This window comes from Aotus nancymaae, unplaced genomic scaffold, assembly GCF_030222135.1.
Source record: "Aotus nancymaae isolate 86718 unplaced genomic scaffold, 86718_ANA_hifiasm-v0.15.2.pri h1tg000012l, whole genome shotgun sequence".
NCBI lineage: Eukaryota > Metazoa > Chordata > Mammalia > Primates > Aotidae > Aotus > Aotus nancymaae.
Window position 1 is genome coordinate 28,862,501 of NW_026988423.1, and position 19,590 is coordinate 28,882,090.

The following is a 19,590-nucleotide window of genomic DNA, read 5'->3' on the forward strand; positions in this document are numbered from 1 at the left end:
AGATAATATTCTTCTGTGATATGAAGTTCATCAGCATTTTGGGTGTAAACACAGAAGAATAACAGAGGTCTATGAAGGACAAGTTAAAGAGAAAAAAGTACATGGGGGTGTGAAGGTGTGAGTTCAGCCCAATTAGGGTTACCAAGCCCAAATTTCCTATCAGAGTGATCACATACATTATTAAAAACAGTAAAAACAGGGAAATTTGGAGATCTGGCTGGTCTGTTAACCCCACCAAAATGAATTCAGTCACCAAAGAGCCATTTCCAGGATTCATTCTTCTCCAAGAGACTCTGTGGACATAAGAGAAAAGGGTTACATTAGAGGACAACGCAGTACCTCTCGCAATATTTTCTCCCCTAACATGAGATATTGCTGGGATTATTTGAAACTAGCCCAACCTGGACCCACAGAATCTGACTTAACCACTGTCGTGAAATTGAGTGGCACTGACTTCCTCTTGTCAGAGTCCTACTAAAATAAATATAGCAAATAGCCAACCCTACAGAAAGAGGACCAGTGCTGCCGTTATGCAAGCAAGACTGCTGGAAATAACAAGGGGGACTAGAAAAGGGTGGATCCCAACAGAATTGTCCTTCCCTCATTTCATCATTTCTTAAGTCACTTGATTTCTTCCCTCACCAATAAAATTAGAGGCAGGCACCTCAGCAACCCGGTACCAGTCTCTAATATGACTCAGGTCAGGGGGTGAACCAAGAACGTTGTTTCTACTCCAAAAGAAAAGCAACAGAACCTAGAAATAGTTAAATTACTGCCCCCAAGTCACAGAAAAAAAAGTCATGAATCGAAAAAAGGGAGAATCTGATTTATAGAAACTATTGACCAAAATTTGTCATTCTCTGAGTCCTTTATGTCCCTGAACATTCTCAGCTCCCACCTTGAACAGATTCTTCCACACCAGTTGCATTTGAGTGTCAAGGTGGAAAATAAAGTAGAATGTCTCAGATCCCTGGAATTCCACCACAAAGCAAGTAAGACACTAATATGAAGGGAATTGAGAAACTCACCCTTCTTGTGCCTGAAAAATTTCGCATTATCTTATTGTTTCCTTACCCTTGTGGTTCTGGAAGGGCAATTTCAAGCTCTAAGGTCTTGTTTTCTCTAAGATACAATCCAGACATTATTTCCAATAGGTACTGAAAATACTCCTGATATCTACATCATAATTTAAGATTTTAATTTTGGTTTCTCTCAAGCAGCAGGTAAAAAAATCTTTAATAAAGATGTGTGATAATAATATTATCACAGTTGTCACACCAGAAGATTTATTGTGAGTTTAATGATACAATGCACTTTGTTATAAGCAGGATAGAAGCTTGCTCAGTCTCCTCCCCAAGGAACAGATTCTAAGAGTAATAGGGAAATAAGGGGATTGTATTTACACTCTGGACCATAATCTATCTTTAGTTCTTTAGGGACTCAGAGTTTTGCTCAAATTTTTCCTTTACTCTAGGGATTTTACATCCACCAAGGCAGAGCCAGAAATAAACTCTCATTTCTCAGTCAGCAAGATGGTGTAACAGGAAGCTCTCAATTCTCCTTCCCCCATGAACAAAGTAATACTGCACAATTCATGGGCAGATTCCATTTGTGAGACTTCTAAACCTAGTTATAATATTCCTACACCCCACTATAGCATAAAACCAGTCATACTGATTTTGATGGAACCTTTGCATTATCATTCTGCCATAATCACCATTCCTGTCAGAGCACCATGCCACCAGGCAAAAGCTTTTCCTTGAGAAGGGCATTGAGACACATCATGCATCCAGTGCCCAAACTTTTCTGTAGGTTATCCAGAGGACTGGCTCTTGTTTTGCTTGTGTCACAGCACTGACAGGACACAGAACATGGCCTGTTCTGACAGCAGAGATCAGTGAGAACAGAAGGCAATATAGACTAGCATACAGCATAGCCACCCCCTCAGCTCAGAACAAAAATAAGACTTAAAAAAGAAAACCCTCCCAACTTCTTCCTAGTGAGGAAAAGAGGTGGACTGCTTTTCCAAAAGTCCCTCCTTTTCTGGGACTATCCAGATGACAAGGCACTTTCCAGGAAATCTAAACAGATTTGGTGGTTTTGTCTAATAATCTCCATGGCCCCTCCCCAAGGATCAACACAGACACTAGCAGTTTAAAAACTCCAGCTCTCAGCATTTCCCTAAGAAAGACGTGAATCTGAAGTCCAATAATCCAACGTATCTGGGGACTACCTGATCAACTGGCTTCTCCCTCGCTTCTTTCACAGCACTGGCCAGATCTATCACACTCTGGACATCTGATAGCTACTGTGAACAAAGATAACTGGTTAATTCTACCAAACATTCAAAGAATTCATGCCAATCCTTCCCAAATTCTTCCAAAAAAAAAAATGGAAGAGGAAGAAACACTCCCAAATTTAATTTATGAGGGCAGCATTACCCTCATACCAAAGGCAGACAAAAACATCACAAGAAGTCATCTCCTTTTTTATTTACTTGGTTATTCTAACTTAGGGTTTCTCAATACGGTTTACTTTTTCTTTTCAAAAAAAACAAATTTTTTTTGTCAATTAGTTATTGTTTTCCTATTATCTGTTTGACTTATTTCTAGTCAAATATTTATTATTTTCTTCCTTCTTCCAGTTTCAGGTTTAACAATCTTATTTTGTTCTTTTTTTTTTTTTTCCTAGTTCCTTGAGGTACAAGACTAGATTGCTAATTTGATATCTTTTTAATTTTTTAATGTAGGGGTTTTTTTCTATAAACTTCTCTCTAAATACTGCTTTTGCTGCATCCCATGAGTTTTGGTGTTTTCATTTTTGTGCCTCTAGGTATTTTTTAATTCCCTTTTGATTTCCTCTTTGACTCAATGTTTAAGAGTATATAGTTTCATAGTACATATTCCCAAATTTTCCCATTTTCTTACTGTAATTCATTCTTACTTTGATTTCTTTGTGGTCATAAAAGATACTTGGGATGATTTTGATCTTCTTACATTTCTCCAGACTTATCTATGACCTAACATGTGATCTATCCTGCAGAGTGTTCTTTGTGCCCTTGAGAATAATGTGTTTTCTTTGCTGCTGGATGGAAAGCTCTTCATATATCTGTTAGGTCCATTTGGTGTACAGTGCTATTTGATTCTGCTATATTCTTACTTACTTTCTGTCAGGATTATCCATTCGTTATGGAGACTGAGGAATTGAAATTCTCTAATATTATCATATTGCTGTCTATTCCTTCCTTCAGATATGTCTATGTTTGCTTTACAAGTTTAGGTGCTTTAATGTTGGGTCCATATATATTTATAGATGTTACATCTTCTTGTTGAATAGACTCTTTTATTGTATATAATTACTTCTTTGACTTTTGTGACACTTTTTGACTAAAGTCTAATTTGTCAGATACAAGTACAGCCACCCCTGCTCTCTAGTTACTATTTAAGTAAAATATCTTTCTCTAACCCTAAACTTTCTGCCTTTAAGTGAGTCTCTTGCAGATAGCATATAATTAAGTCTTGCTTTTTTAAAATTCATCTAGCCACACTGTATCTTTTGATTTGGAAATTTAGTAATATTTGCATTAATTATTGATAAACTAAAGATAAACTCCTTTTATTCTTCTCTTGTTTTTCTTTGAGATTTGATACTTTTTTTGTAGTGATGTGCTTTGATTCTTTTAATTTTTTATAATCTACTGTATACTTTACAGGGTTCTCATCAAAAATTTTATAGTTACTGTAGTCTGTTTTAAGCCAATAACAACTTGAATCGCATGCATACTTGATTCTTTGCTATCCCCCACACGCAAACACTATGTTATTGACATTCAATTTTCTTTCTTTCTATATTGTGTTTGCATGAAGCAATGTGTGTTTCTATGGCTATTCTTACTAGTTGTGTCTTCTATTTTATATAGTAGTGTTAAAAGTGATTTACATGCCATCATTAACATTTTACAATACTTTTTTATATTTGTATTTAGCGATAAGATTTTTACTTTATTTATCATTTTCTTTCAACTTGAAGAACATTTTGCACTCTTTTTGGCGATGTAGTGGCGACAAACTCCCTCGGCTTTTGTTTGTCTAGAAGGTATCTCCCATTCATCATTAAAGGATAATTTCCCTGAGCAAGTCATTTTTGGTTAATATTTTCTTTGAATATATCATCCAGCTCTCTCTTCACCTGAAAAGTTTCTATTAAGTAAATTGCCAATAGTTTTGTGGAGTCCCCCTTAGATGTGACAAACGACTTTCTCTTGCTTTCTTCAAAATTATTTGCCTTTGATTTTTTTAATTTTATTTTAAGTTCCAGGATAAATATGCAAGATGTACAAGTTTGTTACATAGGTAAATGTGTGCCATGGTGATTTGCTGCACCTATCACCCATTGCCTAGCTATTAAGCATTGCATCCATTAGCTATTTATCTAGATGTTCTCCTTCCCCTCCACCCCCCGACAGACCCCAGTGTGTTTTTCTCCCCTCCTTGTGTTCATGTGTTCATCTTGTTCAGCTCCCACTTATAGGTGTGAACATGTGGTGTTTGGTTTTCTGTTCCTGTGTTAGTTTGTTGAGAATAATGGCTTCCAGCTCCATCCATGTCCCTGCAGAAGACATGATGTCATTCTTTTTTATGACTGCATGGTAGTCCATGGTTTATACTGGTGATGGGAATGTAAATTAGTTCAACCATTGTGGATGGTTAATTTTATCAAAGATTTAATGAACAGTACAATTACAGTGCCATACAGGACAGATACAAATTCAGATTGCAATGTGGTATCTAAAGCATCATTGATAATTACTTCCAAAGGGAGATCTTCTTAAATTCCCATTTGTTTCTTTGGGTCTTGGCCTAAATGTCATGTTGCTGGGCTCCTTTCTCTTTCTGGTCCTGTTCTCTGAATTACAAGACATTGAAAACATCTCAGTTTTTTTAAATGTTGTAGAAAAATTCAGCTCCCTAGTTGAAGCAATCATCTTCCAACTATCCTAGCCTCAAAGGCCAGATCTGTCCCAACAACAAGAATCATCCAGTTGCTTTTCTCAACAAAAAACAAACAGCAACCACTTGGAGAAAGATTGATGTATCATCCAGAGAGAAAGCACATTCAGATTTTAAAATAGAAATATTGTTTATACTTACATTTACTGAAATAAAAAATAATAAAATGAAGTAAAGCAAAAGCATACTAGAGAGAGTAGTCGACTTGAAATTAGGAATAAATAATATATTGTAGGCTTTTTTATTAAGAAACTCTGTAAATTTAAGTAAATTATTAACCTCTCTGAGACTCAGTATCCTCTCCATACAATAAATACATATTAACAACTGAGTTTATGCCGTTTGGGTATACAAAGGTAAATAAGAAATATCTGCCAAAACAAGTAAATGCATAGTGTGCAGCTGCAAATCAGGTTATATTTTGTGGTCATTATAAAGCCTTTTATATCTGTGACACTGGCTTTTGAAGGGAATATATTCCTGCCCAGTAGACAGTGTACAAGCAGAAGTAGAACAAAATGATCTGATTTAAGCTTCCAATGGGATATTATGAGTAGAATATAAGAAACCCCACACCAATGAAGTAAATTCTCACATGTACCCTGAAAATACATGTATCTATTATGTACCAACACAATAATTACATTTTTTAAAAGAAAACCCATACCCAATGAGTGGCACAATGTCACCCTACTTCTACTTTACCTGATGTTTTGCATAACAATTCATCTTTCACCAGAAGATAAAAAGAAGTCCATAATGAAAAACAAAAACACAGAAATAAATTTCTTCCTTAATGTTATCCCTAAACCAAAAACACAGTGAAACATGGTAAAAAGATTTGAGAAAAATAGTGAAAATCGTAAATAAAATAAGAAATCTACTCCAAAAAAATTATGAACAATTTAAATTGAAAGAAGACTCAAAATTTTTTTTTACCAGAATAGGACAAGAAGACTGCTAGCATAATATTATAATTAAATAAACAGAATATCCATGCCTTGGAACTATATACACAGAGACATACTGGTACTTATTGAAGTTTCCTAGTATTCAGGGCTTTTGTTAGGGCAAATTTAACATCTTTGTTCCTCAGGCTATAGATTAAGGGGTTCAACATGGGAACCACATTGGTATAAAAAACAGAAGATAATTTTCTCTTATCCATGGACCCAACAGAAGATGGTTTGAGATACATAAATGCACCTGATCCAAAGAACAGAGAAACAGCAATTATGTGGGAACTACAAGTGCTGAAGGCTTTGGACCTGCCCTCCTTGGAGCTGATATGAAGAATGCTGGAGAGGATGAAACCATAAGAGATAAAGATGGTGACAGTGGGCACAATGATGTTGATGCCCACCACAATGAAAACCACCAGCTCATTGATGTAGGTGCTGGTGCAGGAGAGCTGGAGCAGAGGGAGGATGTCACAGAAGTAGTGATTGATGGTGTTTGCATCACAGAAGTTCAATCTCAGCATGCATCCAGTGTGGGCCATGGCCCCAGAGAAGGCCATCAGATAGGAACCAAGCGTAAGGCTGAAGCACACTGTAGGGGACATGGTAAGGTGATACAGAAGTGGGTTACAGATAGCCACATAGCGATCATAGGCCATTGACATCAGCACATAACATTCAGAAATGACAAAAAAACAATAAAAGAAAAGTTGGGTCATGCATCCCTTGTAGGAGATAATATTCTTCTCCAAAATAAAGTTCATCAGCATTTTGGGTGTAAACACAAAAGAATAACAGAGGTCTATGAAGGACAAGTTAAAGAGGAAGAGGTACATGGGGGTGTGAAGCTGTGAGTTCAACCCAATTAAAGTTACCAAACCCAAATTTTCCAACAGAGTGACCACATAGATTACCAGAAACAGGACGAACAGAGGGAATTGGAGATCCAGCTGATGTGTTAATCCCAACAGAATGAATTCAGTCACAAAAGAGCCATTTCCAGGTGCCATTCTTCTTTAAGGGAATCTCTGGAAACAGGGGGAAAAGAAGCTGCATTAGAGGACAACCCAGCTCCTTCCACAATGGGTCTGCCTGACACTAGCCTAACCTGTACCCACAGAATCTGCCTTTACAGAACACCATCGATTAACCCTAGAGAGTAAAGGCCAGTGCTGCCATATACAAAAACATGACTGCTGGAAATAACAAGGGATAAGAGAGATGGGTGGATCAGGACAGAATCATTTTTTTCCCACCTCATCATTTCTTCATTCACCTGAGCCCTCCCTTCACAAGTAAAATTGGAGGCAGAGGCCTTAGCAACCAACGTCGGCCTCTAATGAAATTAGTCTGGTGCAGTGAAAAGCAGAACATTGTTTCCAATTCACTAGTAAGGGACCAGAGTCTAGGAGAGGTTACATTACTGTCCCAGGTCACAGTGAAAAAGTTATAAATCCAGGACAGAGAGGGCTCTGTCCATGGAAAGGGAACTAACTCAGTAAATACTTCAACCATTGAGCCTACTAGTGTCGCTGAAGTTTCTCTGCTCCCCCGTCAAACACATTCTCCAGTTTCACCTGAGTTTCAGGATTGCTCAAAATGAGGGGAAATGGTGTATCTTAGATCCCTGGACTTCTATCTCAATAAAAGAAGACAACGTAAATAGAATTCAGAAACTCACCATTCTTAGTCTGGAATACTTCGGTGCTTCCCTCACTTGCTTATTTCCCTGTGATCCTGGAAAAGTAATTTCAGGTGTCCAGGTTTTTGTTCCTTTGATTCTGAGGACATGCATTCCAGACTTAATTTCTTGTATGTCTTTTTTTGTGATTATGACTTTGATTCCTCTCAAGCAGCAGAGAAAAATGAAGTCTTTATTATTAACTGTTTAGTCAGTTGGTAAGACATAGAAGATTTAATATGAGTTTAATGATATAATGTGCTTGGTTATAAATAGGGCAGAAGCTTACTCGGCCTCCTCCCCAGGGAACAGACTCTGGGTGTAATAGGAAATAAGGGAACTGTATTTACAACCTGCACCATGATCTGTCTTTACTTCCTTAGGGATTCAGTATTTTTACTCAAGTTTTCCCTTCACTCTAGGGCTCGTACATACCTCAAAGCAAGGCCAGAAATAAACTCCACATCCCCACCACCTTGATCTCTAAAGGGAAATCATTGTTTTAGTTTTTTCTCTCTTTCTTCTCTCATACTAAACAGAAATTTCCCACAAGGTCTACTTCGAGCCCTCAGGTTTTTTGTGTAAAAATTTTGAAGAACTGCAGTAACTCACTTCAGGTATTCTCTCCTAGGACATTACCGAAATAAATCTTAATGGCTTACATCACTTCTAAAGAAGGTTTTTACTTTTTCAGGTTTATAATTTCTGAAATAGGGATATTAATAATAATATCTCTCATTCATAATGTACAATTAAATGAAATAATTACAATGGTAAAACATGTGCCTCTAGCACATGATAGTCAGTAAATGTCAACTATCATTATTTGTGTTCTCATAACTTCTGGCAGATTCTCCATCAGGACTTTTCCCCTTTAATTTTTGTTTTCCCCTAAAAACTGTAAGTTTTGTAAAGACGAAGATCACTTCAGACTTGTTTACTACTTTGCTCCCAATACTAAGTACAGAGAAGAGTACATAGCAGCACCTCCTTTAAAAATTATTAAAATTGTGTTATCTGGCTGAAAGTCTTCAGAACCAAATTTGCACAGTTCTCATATGCTTAGAATCTACAAACACAGTGACCTCCATACCTTTCTCTCAGCCACCTCACAAGTTTAGACACTCCTTAGGTTTTAACTGAACTGTACTACTGATTTGTAGTAGCTTCTAACTGTTATTCTAGCATTTTTCCACATAATTCCTCTTATTTAGCCGCCTACTCTGTTGCTAAAATAAGCTCTGGAAGCGCATCTCTGCCCTCCCTTGTTTTAGAACTTCCAAAGGCTCTCCATTACCCACTGGACAATGAAGATATATAATAAAAATTTAAGTTTCAAAACCATTATTCAGTCACAGTTAAAATTAGCAAATAAATTGAGTCAGACAGACTATAGTTGATGAGAAGCCACAAAAGAGCTATCCTGATTGATTGAAGTGTTTTGAGCCCATTGGGTATCGTATAACTTCTCTTCTTTCTCAATAAATACGGGAAAAAGAATATTGGACAATGTTTATGTTTTAGAGTCTGTAAGAATGTACAAAAAAATGAAAAAACACTAGTCAGGTGAGATTATACTTAAAATTTAAGTTTAAATCTTCATAAGCTCTCCATCATAATAAATTATAGTTTTTTTCTTCAATGTTTACCTAAAACAATTAAGAATATACCCCCAGATCTTCATCTGTAAAAAGGATATGTTTTATTTACTAAGAAATGTAACTTTGAACTTATGTTATCCGTTAGAAAAAAATTAGCTTCAAATTACAGAATCTCTTTAAAATAGGAGCTTATTTTGTTCACATAACAATAAACCTAGAGGTACAATGTCCCAGTCTTGATTCGGCAACTAAACCCTCTCATCAAAGACCCAGTCTTATCCATTCCACTGTTCTTAGTCCGCTGACCGTATTCCTCAGGGTTTTCACTTTCTGTTCACAAAACAGCTGCTATAGCTCCAAGAATCACCTGTATCCAAGAAGAAAGTAGGAAAGCAATGCAAAATAACTCTCCTCACATTAAGTCTTCTCCAGAAGCCTAAAGATGACTTCCCTCTTATGCCTTATCAGTCAGAAATATGCCACACAGCGTTGCAAGGCAAACTGCCAAATTATCTATTTTCAGCCACTCTCATGAGAGAAATTTTCTGGCATTAGAGAGAAGGGAAGGAACAATGTCTACTATAGGGCAGGACACCAACACCTTCTACGTCAATCAAAAAGCTTATGAAAGATGTTTGCAATAGGAAATTGTGTTTATTCAATTTAACTATAGAGTATACTTGTTATTTGTTAAGTGATTACTCTTTGAAGCTTTAAATCAAATCAGCTGCCCTAGTATATTCAAACAATTATAAAAACATATATATGTGAAACATATATAAGCATTAAGTCCATATTTATACACACAGTCCCTATGCAATGCAATTAAAATAAAAAGAAAATGATTATATATTTATAGAGGGTTCTTTTATTAGCCGAAAGCCACAGACTTTCTGAATGCTTTCAAACTCCTCAAAATAAGGGTTGGTCCCAAAGGACATTATCAAGAAAGTGAAAAATCCCGCAGAATAGGAGAAATACTTATGAATTATGTAACATTAAAGGATGTAGTATGCAGCATGCCTAAATAACACTTAAAACTCAACAATAAAAAGACACATAATTCTATTTTCAAATGGACAAATGATTTGAATAGACATTTCTCCAAAGAATATACACAAATGGCCGATAAGTATATGAAAAGATGTTTAATATTATTAGTAACTAGAGAAATTCAAATCAAAACCACAATGAAACATTACCTTACACACACAAAGATAGCTATAATTTTTTAAAAATAATAAAACCATGTGTTGGTAAGGATGCAAAGAATTGAAACCCTGGTACACTGCTGGTAGGAATGCAGAATGGCTACAACCACTTTGGAAAATAGTCATGCAGTTTCTCAAGAGGTTAAACATAGAATTACTATTTGACTCAGGAATTCCTCTCAGTTATATGCATCAGAGAAATAAAAAACATACATTAACATAAGAACTTATATTTGAATATTTATAGCACCATTGTTTATAATTGTCAAAATGTAGGGAAAAAACACCAAATATCTACCAACTAGTAATTTGGTAAACAAAACATGGTATATTAACACAATGGAATATTATTCTGCAAAAAAAAAAAAAAAAAGATGAGTAGGGGTGAATGAATGAAGTATCATTACAAGTTAGAGCATGATAAACCTTGAAAACATATTAAATAAGAAAAACTAGTCACAAAGACCACATATCTTATTATTTATTTTATAGGAAAGATCCAGAATAGGCAAATCTGTATAAAAAGAAAGTAGATTGGTGGTTCCCTAGGGCCCAGGGTTGGGAAATAGGAAGGTGAGAGTTTAAGATATGGGGGATTGGGGAGATGAGAAAAATGTTCTAAATTTGGTTATGGTTTTGCTTGTACAATTCTGTGAATAAACAAAAAACTATTAAATTTTACCCTTTCGACATGTGAATTATATGGTATATGAATATTTTGATAAAATTCTCACCAGGAAAAAAAATAGTAGACTCTTAAATAACAGAAGATGAAATAAAAAGAAAATCAGAAAACTTATGGAAGGAAAAGAAAACGTAAACACAAAATATGTGCAATGTATTTAAATATCGTGGTTACAGGTCAATTTATGCCACCTAAGTGCCTACACAGGAAAAGAAGAGAGGGTCACATTAGAGACTAAAATGTTCATCTCATGAAACTACAGAAAGAACACCTAGTTAAAATCAAAGGAAGTAGAACAATAAATGATAAAATGACCAAAAAAGTCTAATGGGAAAAGAACAATATATAAAATTGATTAACCTAAAAGTTTTGTTTTTTATATTAATAAGAGTGATAATCCACTAACCAGGCATGTCAGACAAAAAAGAAAAAAGACACACATGACTAAAATATGAGAAATGAAAGATGTTGACTCAAATCCTATAGACATCAGAAGGAAAGTAAGGGAAATTTTGTGATTTTTAAATGTATGCTAATAAACTTGACCACTATTGAAGGATAAATTTGTTGAAAGACATGAACTGCCAAACCTCACTAAAAAATAGTAGGTAACTAGAATAACTTTATATTTATTTTTAAAAATGAATTTTTTGAAGAGGAACAATGCCTCATGCCTTCAATCCCAACATTTTGAGAGGCTGAGGTGGGCCGATCACCTGAGATCAGGTGTTGGAGACCAGCCTGGTCAGCATGGTGAAAACCCATCTCTACTAAAAATGCAAAAATTAACTGGGCGTGGTGGCAAGTACCTGTAGTCCTAGCTACGCAGGAGTCTGAGGCAGGAGAATTGCTTGAACCCGGGACGTGGAGATTGCAGTGAGCCAAGATCGTGCCACTGCACTCCAGCCTGGGTGACAGAGCAAGACTCTGTCTCAAATAAAATAAAATAAATAAAAATTGAATTTTCAGTTAAAAACTTTTCTACATATCAAACTCCAGACCCAGACAGCTTTGCTTTTAAATTCTACCAAATATTTACAGAAGAAATAACATTCATTCTACATGAACTCTGAAAAATTAAAAAGGATGGAAAACTTTACAATACAATTTATAGACAATTATTTTGATAACGAAAGCAGGCAAAGTAGTTATAAGAAAAAAACAAAATCAATAACCTTCATAAATGCAAATTTTTTAATTTTAGCAAATTGAATTCAACAATGAGTTAAGCAAAAACATATCATGGAAGGTATGTTTTGTTTTTGGCAATGCCTAGCTGGTTTAATATCTGCATATCAATCAGTATAATTCACCATTAAAAATACTAAAAATACAACTATATGATCATCTAAATAGCTGGGGGAAAAAAAGCATTAAAAAGTCTAAACAGAAGGGAACTTCCTCAACCTGATAAAGGGCATTTACAAGAAAATCTACAGTTACGTTTTTCATTTTAAAATGAAAAATGAATCCTTAACCCCTAAAAAGGGGAAAAAGAAAAGTATTTCCACTCTCACTACTACTATTTAATATTGTCCTAGAGGTTATAGATAGTAAAATAAGGCAATAAAAAGAAATAAATGACAGATAGATTGAAAAAGAAGAAATAAGATTATCTCTATTAGTAAATTACATGATTGCCTATATTTTAAAATCCCCAAAAGTCTAAAAACTAATACTACTACAACTCATAAGGTATTTTAGCAAGGTCACAAAATATAACATAATTTTTTTAGTTACTAGTAATAAACTATTGAAAATTGAAATTTTAAGAAGTCAATACCATTTACAACACCAGAAATTTAACCCATCACGAGGAAAACATCAATTTGTAAGCAATACCCAGAATTAGTAGACACAGACAATAAAGCAGCTATTATCAATATCTATTATCCCATATGTCTGTGAAATTGGAGGAAAGAATTAGCATGTTAACTAAACACATGAAAGAGATGACCAAAAAACCAATAATAATTTCAAGATATAAAATAATATCATGATTAAAATGAATAACACACAGTAGGGGATTAACAGAAAATTACACACTGCAGAAGAAATTATTAGTGAACTTGGGAGCATAACGAGTAACACAAAGAGGATAGAAAGACTAAAATAAATAAACAGAGCATTAGTGAACCATGAGACAATTTCAGGTGACCCAATATATGTGTAATTGGAATCCCAAAAAAGTAGAGTCATAAAAACTATTTAAACAACTAATGGCCAATATTTTCAAAATTTGATGAAAAGTGCAAACCTATACAGCTCCAAGAATCTCAAAAATAACTCTAAGCAGAAGAAACATGAGGAATACTTCTCCAAAGTACATAACAATCAAATTTATTGAAGCCACTGATAAAGAAAAAAATCTTAAAAGCCACTGATGGTGGATAAGGGTGTGGGAAGGATATATTATACACAAAACAATGAAGGGAAGAGTAAAAACAGGGCTTTTGTCAATACAAAGTAAACCAGTCACCAGTGAAGCAACATCTTTCAATTATTAAAAGAAAAACACCATCAACCTAGATTTCTATACCTGGAAAACATATCTTTTACCAATTGAAAAGAAATAAACAGACCAGTCATGTTGGCTCATATCTGTAATTCCAGCACTTTGGGAGGCCGAGGCGGGCAGATTGCTTGAGGCCAGGAGTTCAAGACTAGCCTAGTCAACATGGTGAAACCCCATCTCTACTAAAAATACAAAACAACTGGGCGTGGTGGCACACGCCTGTAATTCCAGCTACTCTAGAGGCTGAGGTAGGATAATAGCTTGAACCTGGGAGGTGGAGGTTGCGGCGAGCCAAGATTGTGCCACTGCACTCCAGCCTGGGCGACAGAGCTAGATTCTGTCTCAATAAAAAGTAATAATAAAATAAATATTTTATAATAACTAGTCCTTATAGCATATGCAAAGTGTAATGGTTAGCAGAATGCTGGAATTGCTTTTCTTTGTATCCAGTGTTACATTTTCAAAACTTCTAAGGTGGAAAAGTCTTTATCAGTGAAGTTTTTCTGTTGCTTATTTATGTTACAATTATAAATTTAAAAGAAACATGACGTATAAATACAGACTACCCTTTGATAAGTCTTGTATTAAAGTATCAAATGGTGGTGTAGCTACAAAATTACAGTTCTCATTTTATGGTTAGTAATTTAAATTTGCTTATTTGAATTTCTTAATTTGTGAATAAGTATGTTTGCTATTCCCTTCAATTTCAGCAAAAAGAGATTTTGTAAGTTTAAGCTGAATAATGCTGTCTTATATAAGGAAAACATTCACATTGGTGTATATCCCATAGTTATAAAATCAGCCAATTGACATTTGGGGAAAAAGCAGCTTTAACAATGAAATAAAGTTTTGTATCATTTAAATTAAAAGTTTAAATGTTTCTTTGGATTCCCATGAAGGCTGACCCAAGAGTTCAGATAATGTAACCAAAGTCTGGTTTTTCTAAGTCCTTTTCTTAGCTCTGCTCCCTCTATATATATTCGATTCTAACCAGGTTTTCTGCTTGTGAGTGAGCCATTGAAAGTTCAAGCTCAAGGTTGCTATCCTCTGTCTGGCAAGTGTGAACAGCTGAAAAGCATTATCACAAAATGACTCTGATTTGCTGAGCCTGATTACCAAAGTTGTAAAGGCCCACCTCACTAAAATTCAAGAATAGCCAGTGTGATTATCCTTCAAAATCAGAATTCCCTGAGTCAGAACATTAGAAATGAGAATTCAGAGATGGAGGCAACTTAGGAAGAACAAACATTTTCAAAAGAGAGAGATAATTGTGAGTTTTTCAATAAATAAACAAACAAAGAAGACTAATGCATTAATTTTAGGCAAATAAGATGGATCCAGCTCACATGCTGAGAGACAGAGAAATAATACTGTGCATTGAGAAAATCTGGGAAAAAAGGAATCTAAGTGCTTGCAAAACTATGAGCCCAGCAAAAACTGGAGAAAATTCCTCAGTTCTGGAAACTTGTTTTAGATTGTGTAATATTTATCTTTATTTTTAATTATTTCTCCAACAGCTTTTTTTTTTTTTGAAAAGTCCAGCATGAAACTGTTGTGTGGAAATTAATAACAAAAGCAAAGTCCCAAACAGACCAAAAAAAAAGCTATTAACATAGTTTGAATGGCCAGGTGTAATGGTTCAGGTATAAGAACTGAAAGGAGGTAAATCAAAGGGGCACAGGAAAATTCAGAGGAAAAGGCCTGTGACAATATGTGTAGCTATCTAATCTCTAGGTATTTTCTCTCCTGTGTACATTATTTACATGATGCCTTGTAATGTTAAAGTCTACCAAATATGTAATGGAAAGAAACTTGCAAACTCACAAAACTGAAATATGTAGCCCTCACTTTTTTAATGCTAAATATACAAATATTTTTTCAGCTATCATCAAACGTTAGACTGTGTAGTAAGTGCACCCAGTCCACTGGCCCTAAACTGGACTAACTAAGCTATTTAACAACTTAACTATCTCATATTGTTGGATTAGGTTTCTGAGACCTAAACAACCACTTGGGGAAAAATGCAGCGAAAAATAATTTAAAAGTCTGGCGGCCGGTCGCGGTGGCTCACGCTTGTAATTCCAGCATTTTGGGAGGCCAAAGTGGGCGGATCACAAGATAGGAGTTGGAGACCATCCCGGCCAACATGGTGAAACCCTGTCTCTACTAAAAATACAAAAATTAGCTGGGCGTGGTGGCAGGCGCCTGTAGTCCCAGCTACTGGGGAAACTGAAGCAGGAGACTTTGAACCCGGGAGGCAGAGGTTGCAGTGAGCAGAGATCATGCCACTGCACTCCACCCTGGTGACAGAGGGAAACTGCGTCTCAAAAAAAAAAAAAAAAAAAAAAGCCTGGCAATATTTTATGAACTGGGTACTGGTAGTGATTACATTGACTGTTTTCATTATTCATTAAATTATAAATAAATATTTTTTGAACTTTTCAATGCATATGATAAATTTGTTGATAAAATAAGGAAATACAGTGTTTTCAGTATTTACCATATTAATGTAAATTATTTAAAACCCAAAATACACTTACGATTAAATCAAAATTGTGATTATTTTATTTTTATTAGATAACATTTTCAAATAAAATATCTTCATAATTATCAATAAAAATGTGTGCATGCTTCTGAAAAGTAATGTTTTCTATCAGGTTTTGTGAATAAAACAGCCACTTGTAATTACTGTATGAGAATTCCTAATAATTATAACTAACAAATATTTACAATCACCACCAACAACAAATTTGAATGTAAAAGTAAGTAACAGAATTTAAAATTGTTTTGAAAAAAAAATCAGCCAAATATTTAAAATTGAAATCCCGTTCAAATAATGCAAATGGTCTTTTCTTTCATTGACAAGTTTTATTTTGAATCAGTTTGGAACCAACTTCACTTTTTTGCTTAATATATTTCCAAATAACAAAGATGCCCCTAATTTGTAGAAAACTTGTGCATTTTTAGACCAGTCATGCTAGCTTAGATGGTACTAACAGAATGCATGGGCTGGAAATGAGCAGAATTATCTGATCTGGGAACATAGAGACTAGACCACATACAGCAGCACTTAAGGTTGGGCACTGCACTCCTTGGGCACCTGAAAACTCCCTCGGCAACCCCCTGGGACTCTTGTTCACAATGGGCTCTGTCCCCCTCTGCACGTGACAGCTGTACCTGGTGACCAGGAGGTGAAGCATCTCTTTGGTTGGGCTTTTAAAATGGAGCAATGGGTGCTATCTTGTCTCATTGTTCTTGCTCCTGCCAAAGTTGTGGTGTGAGGTCACATCAGACCTCTTTACTCTTGACCACCCAGGAGCCCTTCCCAGGCTAAATCTGCCAGAGAAACCAGACTGAAACTCCCAACCTGAGTATCCTAGGCTCAGTACCTTAACCTCTAACTCCTTTTGCCATTCTATCTGCTGTGCAGTAGTTAGAAAGCTTTGTCCCAATCTATATCCATAAAGGAGAAAGAATGGGACCTTTGGAGAGAAGTACCTCAAAATCTTTTCATTAATAAGTCAGCCTTGGTGCTATGTCAAATCCAGGACCTGATAACATTTCACTTCTTTTTTTTTTTTTTTTTTTTTTTTTTTTGGAGACGGAGTTTCGCTCTTGTTACCCAGGCTGCAGTGCAATGGCGTTATCTCGGCTCACCGCAACCTCCGCTTCCTGGGTTCAGGCAATTCTCCTGCCTCAGCCTCTCGAGTAGCTGGAATTACAGGCATGCACCACCATGCCCAGCTAATTTTTTGTATTTTTAGTAGAGACGAGGTTTCACCATGTTGACCAGAATGGTCTCGATCTCTTGACCTCGTGATCCACCCGCCTCGGCCTCCCAAAGTGCTGGGATTACAGGAGTGAGCCACCGCGCCCGGCAACATTTCACTTCTTTTGGGTGATGAAGTGAATGTGGTTAGTAAATAGGCACCATTTCATGAGCCTCAAAATATAAAGTTTCTAACATTTCTAACTTAATGTTTTTCCTGAAAGTTAAACCTTGGGATATTGCCCTTTTAAGTTAATGAAACATAATCTGTGTTTAAAATATATATAATGAATATAATTAACCTTTTATGTAAAACGAAAGATTTTATATGCCTTTAATATATGTTAGCATGTTTTTCCAGTTTGAATTATATGTATGGAGAAACTATAATACAACAAATAAGAAAGAAGTATTTGACAATATCTGCATCTTAACCAAATTACACATAGAAAACTTGTAAACATTCAATAATTTTAAAATAAGCTTATGCATTCTTAAGTTATTTTATATCTAATTTTCTTATTATATTAATTTTTAAAGATAATAGGCTTTAATTTAAACTCTAGTTATAAATATTATTAGATGTGGTTTTAATTAAAAAGTGAAATCAATTACATTTGCCAAGTCAACACAAGAAATTCAAATATAAAATAAGCCTGTTGACTTCACAGAACTAACTCTAGCTATTTGCTGATTCACTTTCCAGAGGGAGTGCTGGTGACTACAATAAATACAGTACTCAGATCACAATATATATTCTGTGCCTGCAATTTGCATTTTACTTTTTTGTTAAGTAGTGGGTGGTTGTAGACATGAATTTCATACACCTATTTCTACGTTACTATTAAATGTGGACTTCTAAAATATGTGCTTTAGAGCAAAACAACAGTTTTAAGGTTTCTCTTTAGCCAGGCACTATAATTAATCTAGGCAAAAGAAAGATAGAAGCAAATACAGACATTCAGATTCTGCTTCATGAATAAAAGTTTTAAACAAAATTAAGAAAGTGAGATAAATATCATAATGAACATAAAAACTTGACTCTTCACTCTAACACCAATAATTTTAATCACATTAAAGTAAAGTACTTAGCCAGCAATATCATATTCTAAGGCTATTCTCACAAAATGTTTTAGAACGTTTCAAAAATTATGGTATCTTTGTATAAACATAAAAATTACAATGATAATTAATCAAGTCCCCTGCTTATGATATATCCTTTGAGGGGCATCTTCCCCTGAGTTCATTCAAAGTAGTAAAGATACAGGATTTTTCTCAGCCACTTTGACAGCTGGGAACCTCCATGGCCTGCAACACCCCCAACCCCCCTCAAGGGCCTCACTCAGCCCAAGACCTGCTGCTGGAGGCACCCCACCCACTCGGCCTGCCTGTCTTATAGATTGTACCTGCATTCAGTAGTTCCTGAGCTCTTGTCCCATGTCCAAGAAGAATAAGGTTACACTGACAATTCAAAGGGTAAAGATGGGCAGAGAAGAATTTTATTAAGTGACAGAACAGCTCTCAGTGGAGAGGGAATTGGGGGGTGGTCCCTCATCCCTGCATTCTGGTGGTTTATCTCCCAGTGTGACTGGATCCGGGGCTTCTCATGGACACAGAATGGGGATTGCATGCTGATTGGTTTGTGAGTATGCAAAAATGATTAAAGCAAAGACATCACTCAAAGGTGGGCAGAAGACAATGTAGAAAATCAACTGGGAAAGGGTAGGTAAATGTGAAATGGGTGAAGTGTGGGGATCAATCAGAGGAAAGTGCACCAAATAGAAAGACAGGTTCTCAATACAGTTTAATGGATTTCATTTGTAGCTTGGCTTTCAAGCTTTAAACTGTCTTTGGCTTGAAGGTAGGGTTTCACCAGGGACCTGCCCCATCTACCTAGGCATTTCTGCCTCCTGCTGCTATCAGTAATAGGCAATAGACAGTTTAACTTCTGTGCAGAGCCTGATTTGTTATTCTTTTTTTTTTATGAGTAACTATTTTTGTTTCTAAATGTAGGCATAATATCTAATAGGCCTGTACAGTACATATACTACTATGGAAACAGTGACATGCCTTATCAGGAAGGCTTGACCCAAACTCTGCAGCCTCACCATTCAGGAAATTATCACTGTTTTTAAAAGATATGAATAAAACATCTCTTTG

At 35.5% G+C, this 19,590-nt stretch overlaps 2 protein-coding genes and 1 long non-coding RNA gene across 3 annotated transcripts in view; all 3 read right to left on the reverse strand.

Moving 5' to 3' along the window:
* The window catches only part of LOC105729729 (olfactory receptor 8B3-like), a 933-nt gene extending 656 nt beyond the window's left edge, over positions 1-277 (reverse strand). Inside the window, exon 1 of the mRNA XM_012470644.2 lies at positions 1-277. This exon is cut by the window's left edge and continues 656 nt beyond it. Coding sequence (XP_012326067.2) covers positions 1-277 — 277 coding nt within the window.
* A 4,516-nt stretch (positions 278-4,793) lies between these two features.
* LOC135274575 (uncharacterized) lies at positions 4,794-9,691 on the reverse strand. The gene is made up of 4 exons (XR_010342368.1): positions 9,618-9,691; positions 7,650-7,813; positions 6,883-6,996; positions 4,794-4,905 (listed from the first exon to the last, which is right to left on the reverse strand). It is a non-coding gene; the product is annotated as an uncharacterized LOC135274575 (long non-coding RNA).
* On the reverse strand, positions 6,043-6,830 carry LOC105729660 (olfactory receptor 8B3-like). The gene has a single exon (XM_012470602.3). The coding sequence runs from the start codon at positions 6,802-6,804 to the stop codon at positions 6,043-6,045; it is 762 nt and encodes a 253-aa protein (XP_012326025.3). The 5' UTR covers positions 6,805-6,830.
* Positions 9,692-19,590: the final 9,899 nt, after the last annotated feature.

Coding starts and splice junctions, on each gene's coding strand:
- LOC105729660 (XM_012470602.3), bottom strand. CDS start 6,804: ATGTACCTCTTCCTCTTTAACTTGTCCTTCATAGACCTCTGTTATTCT.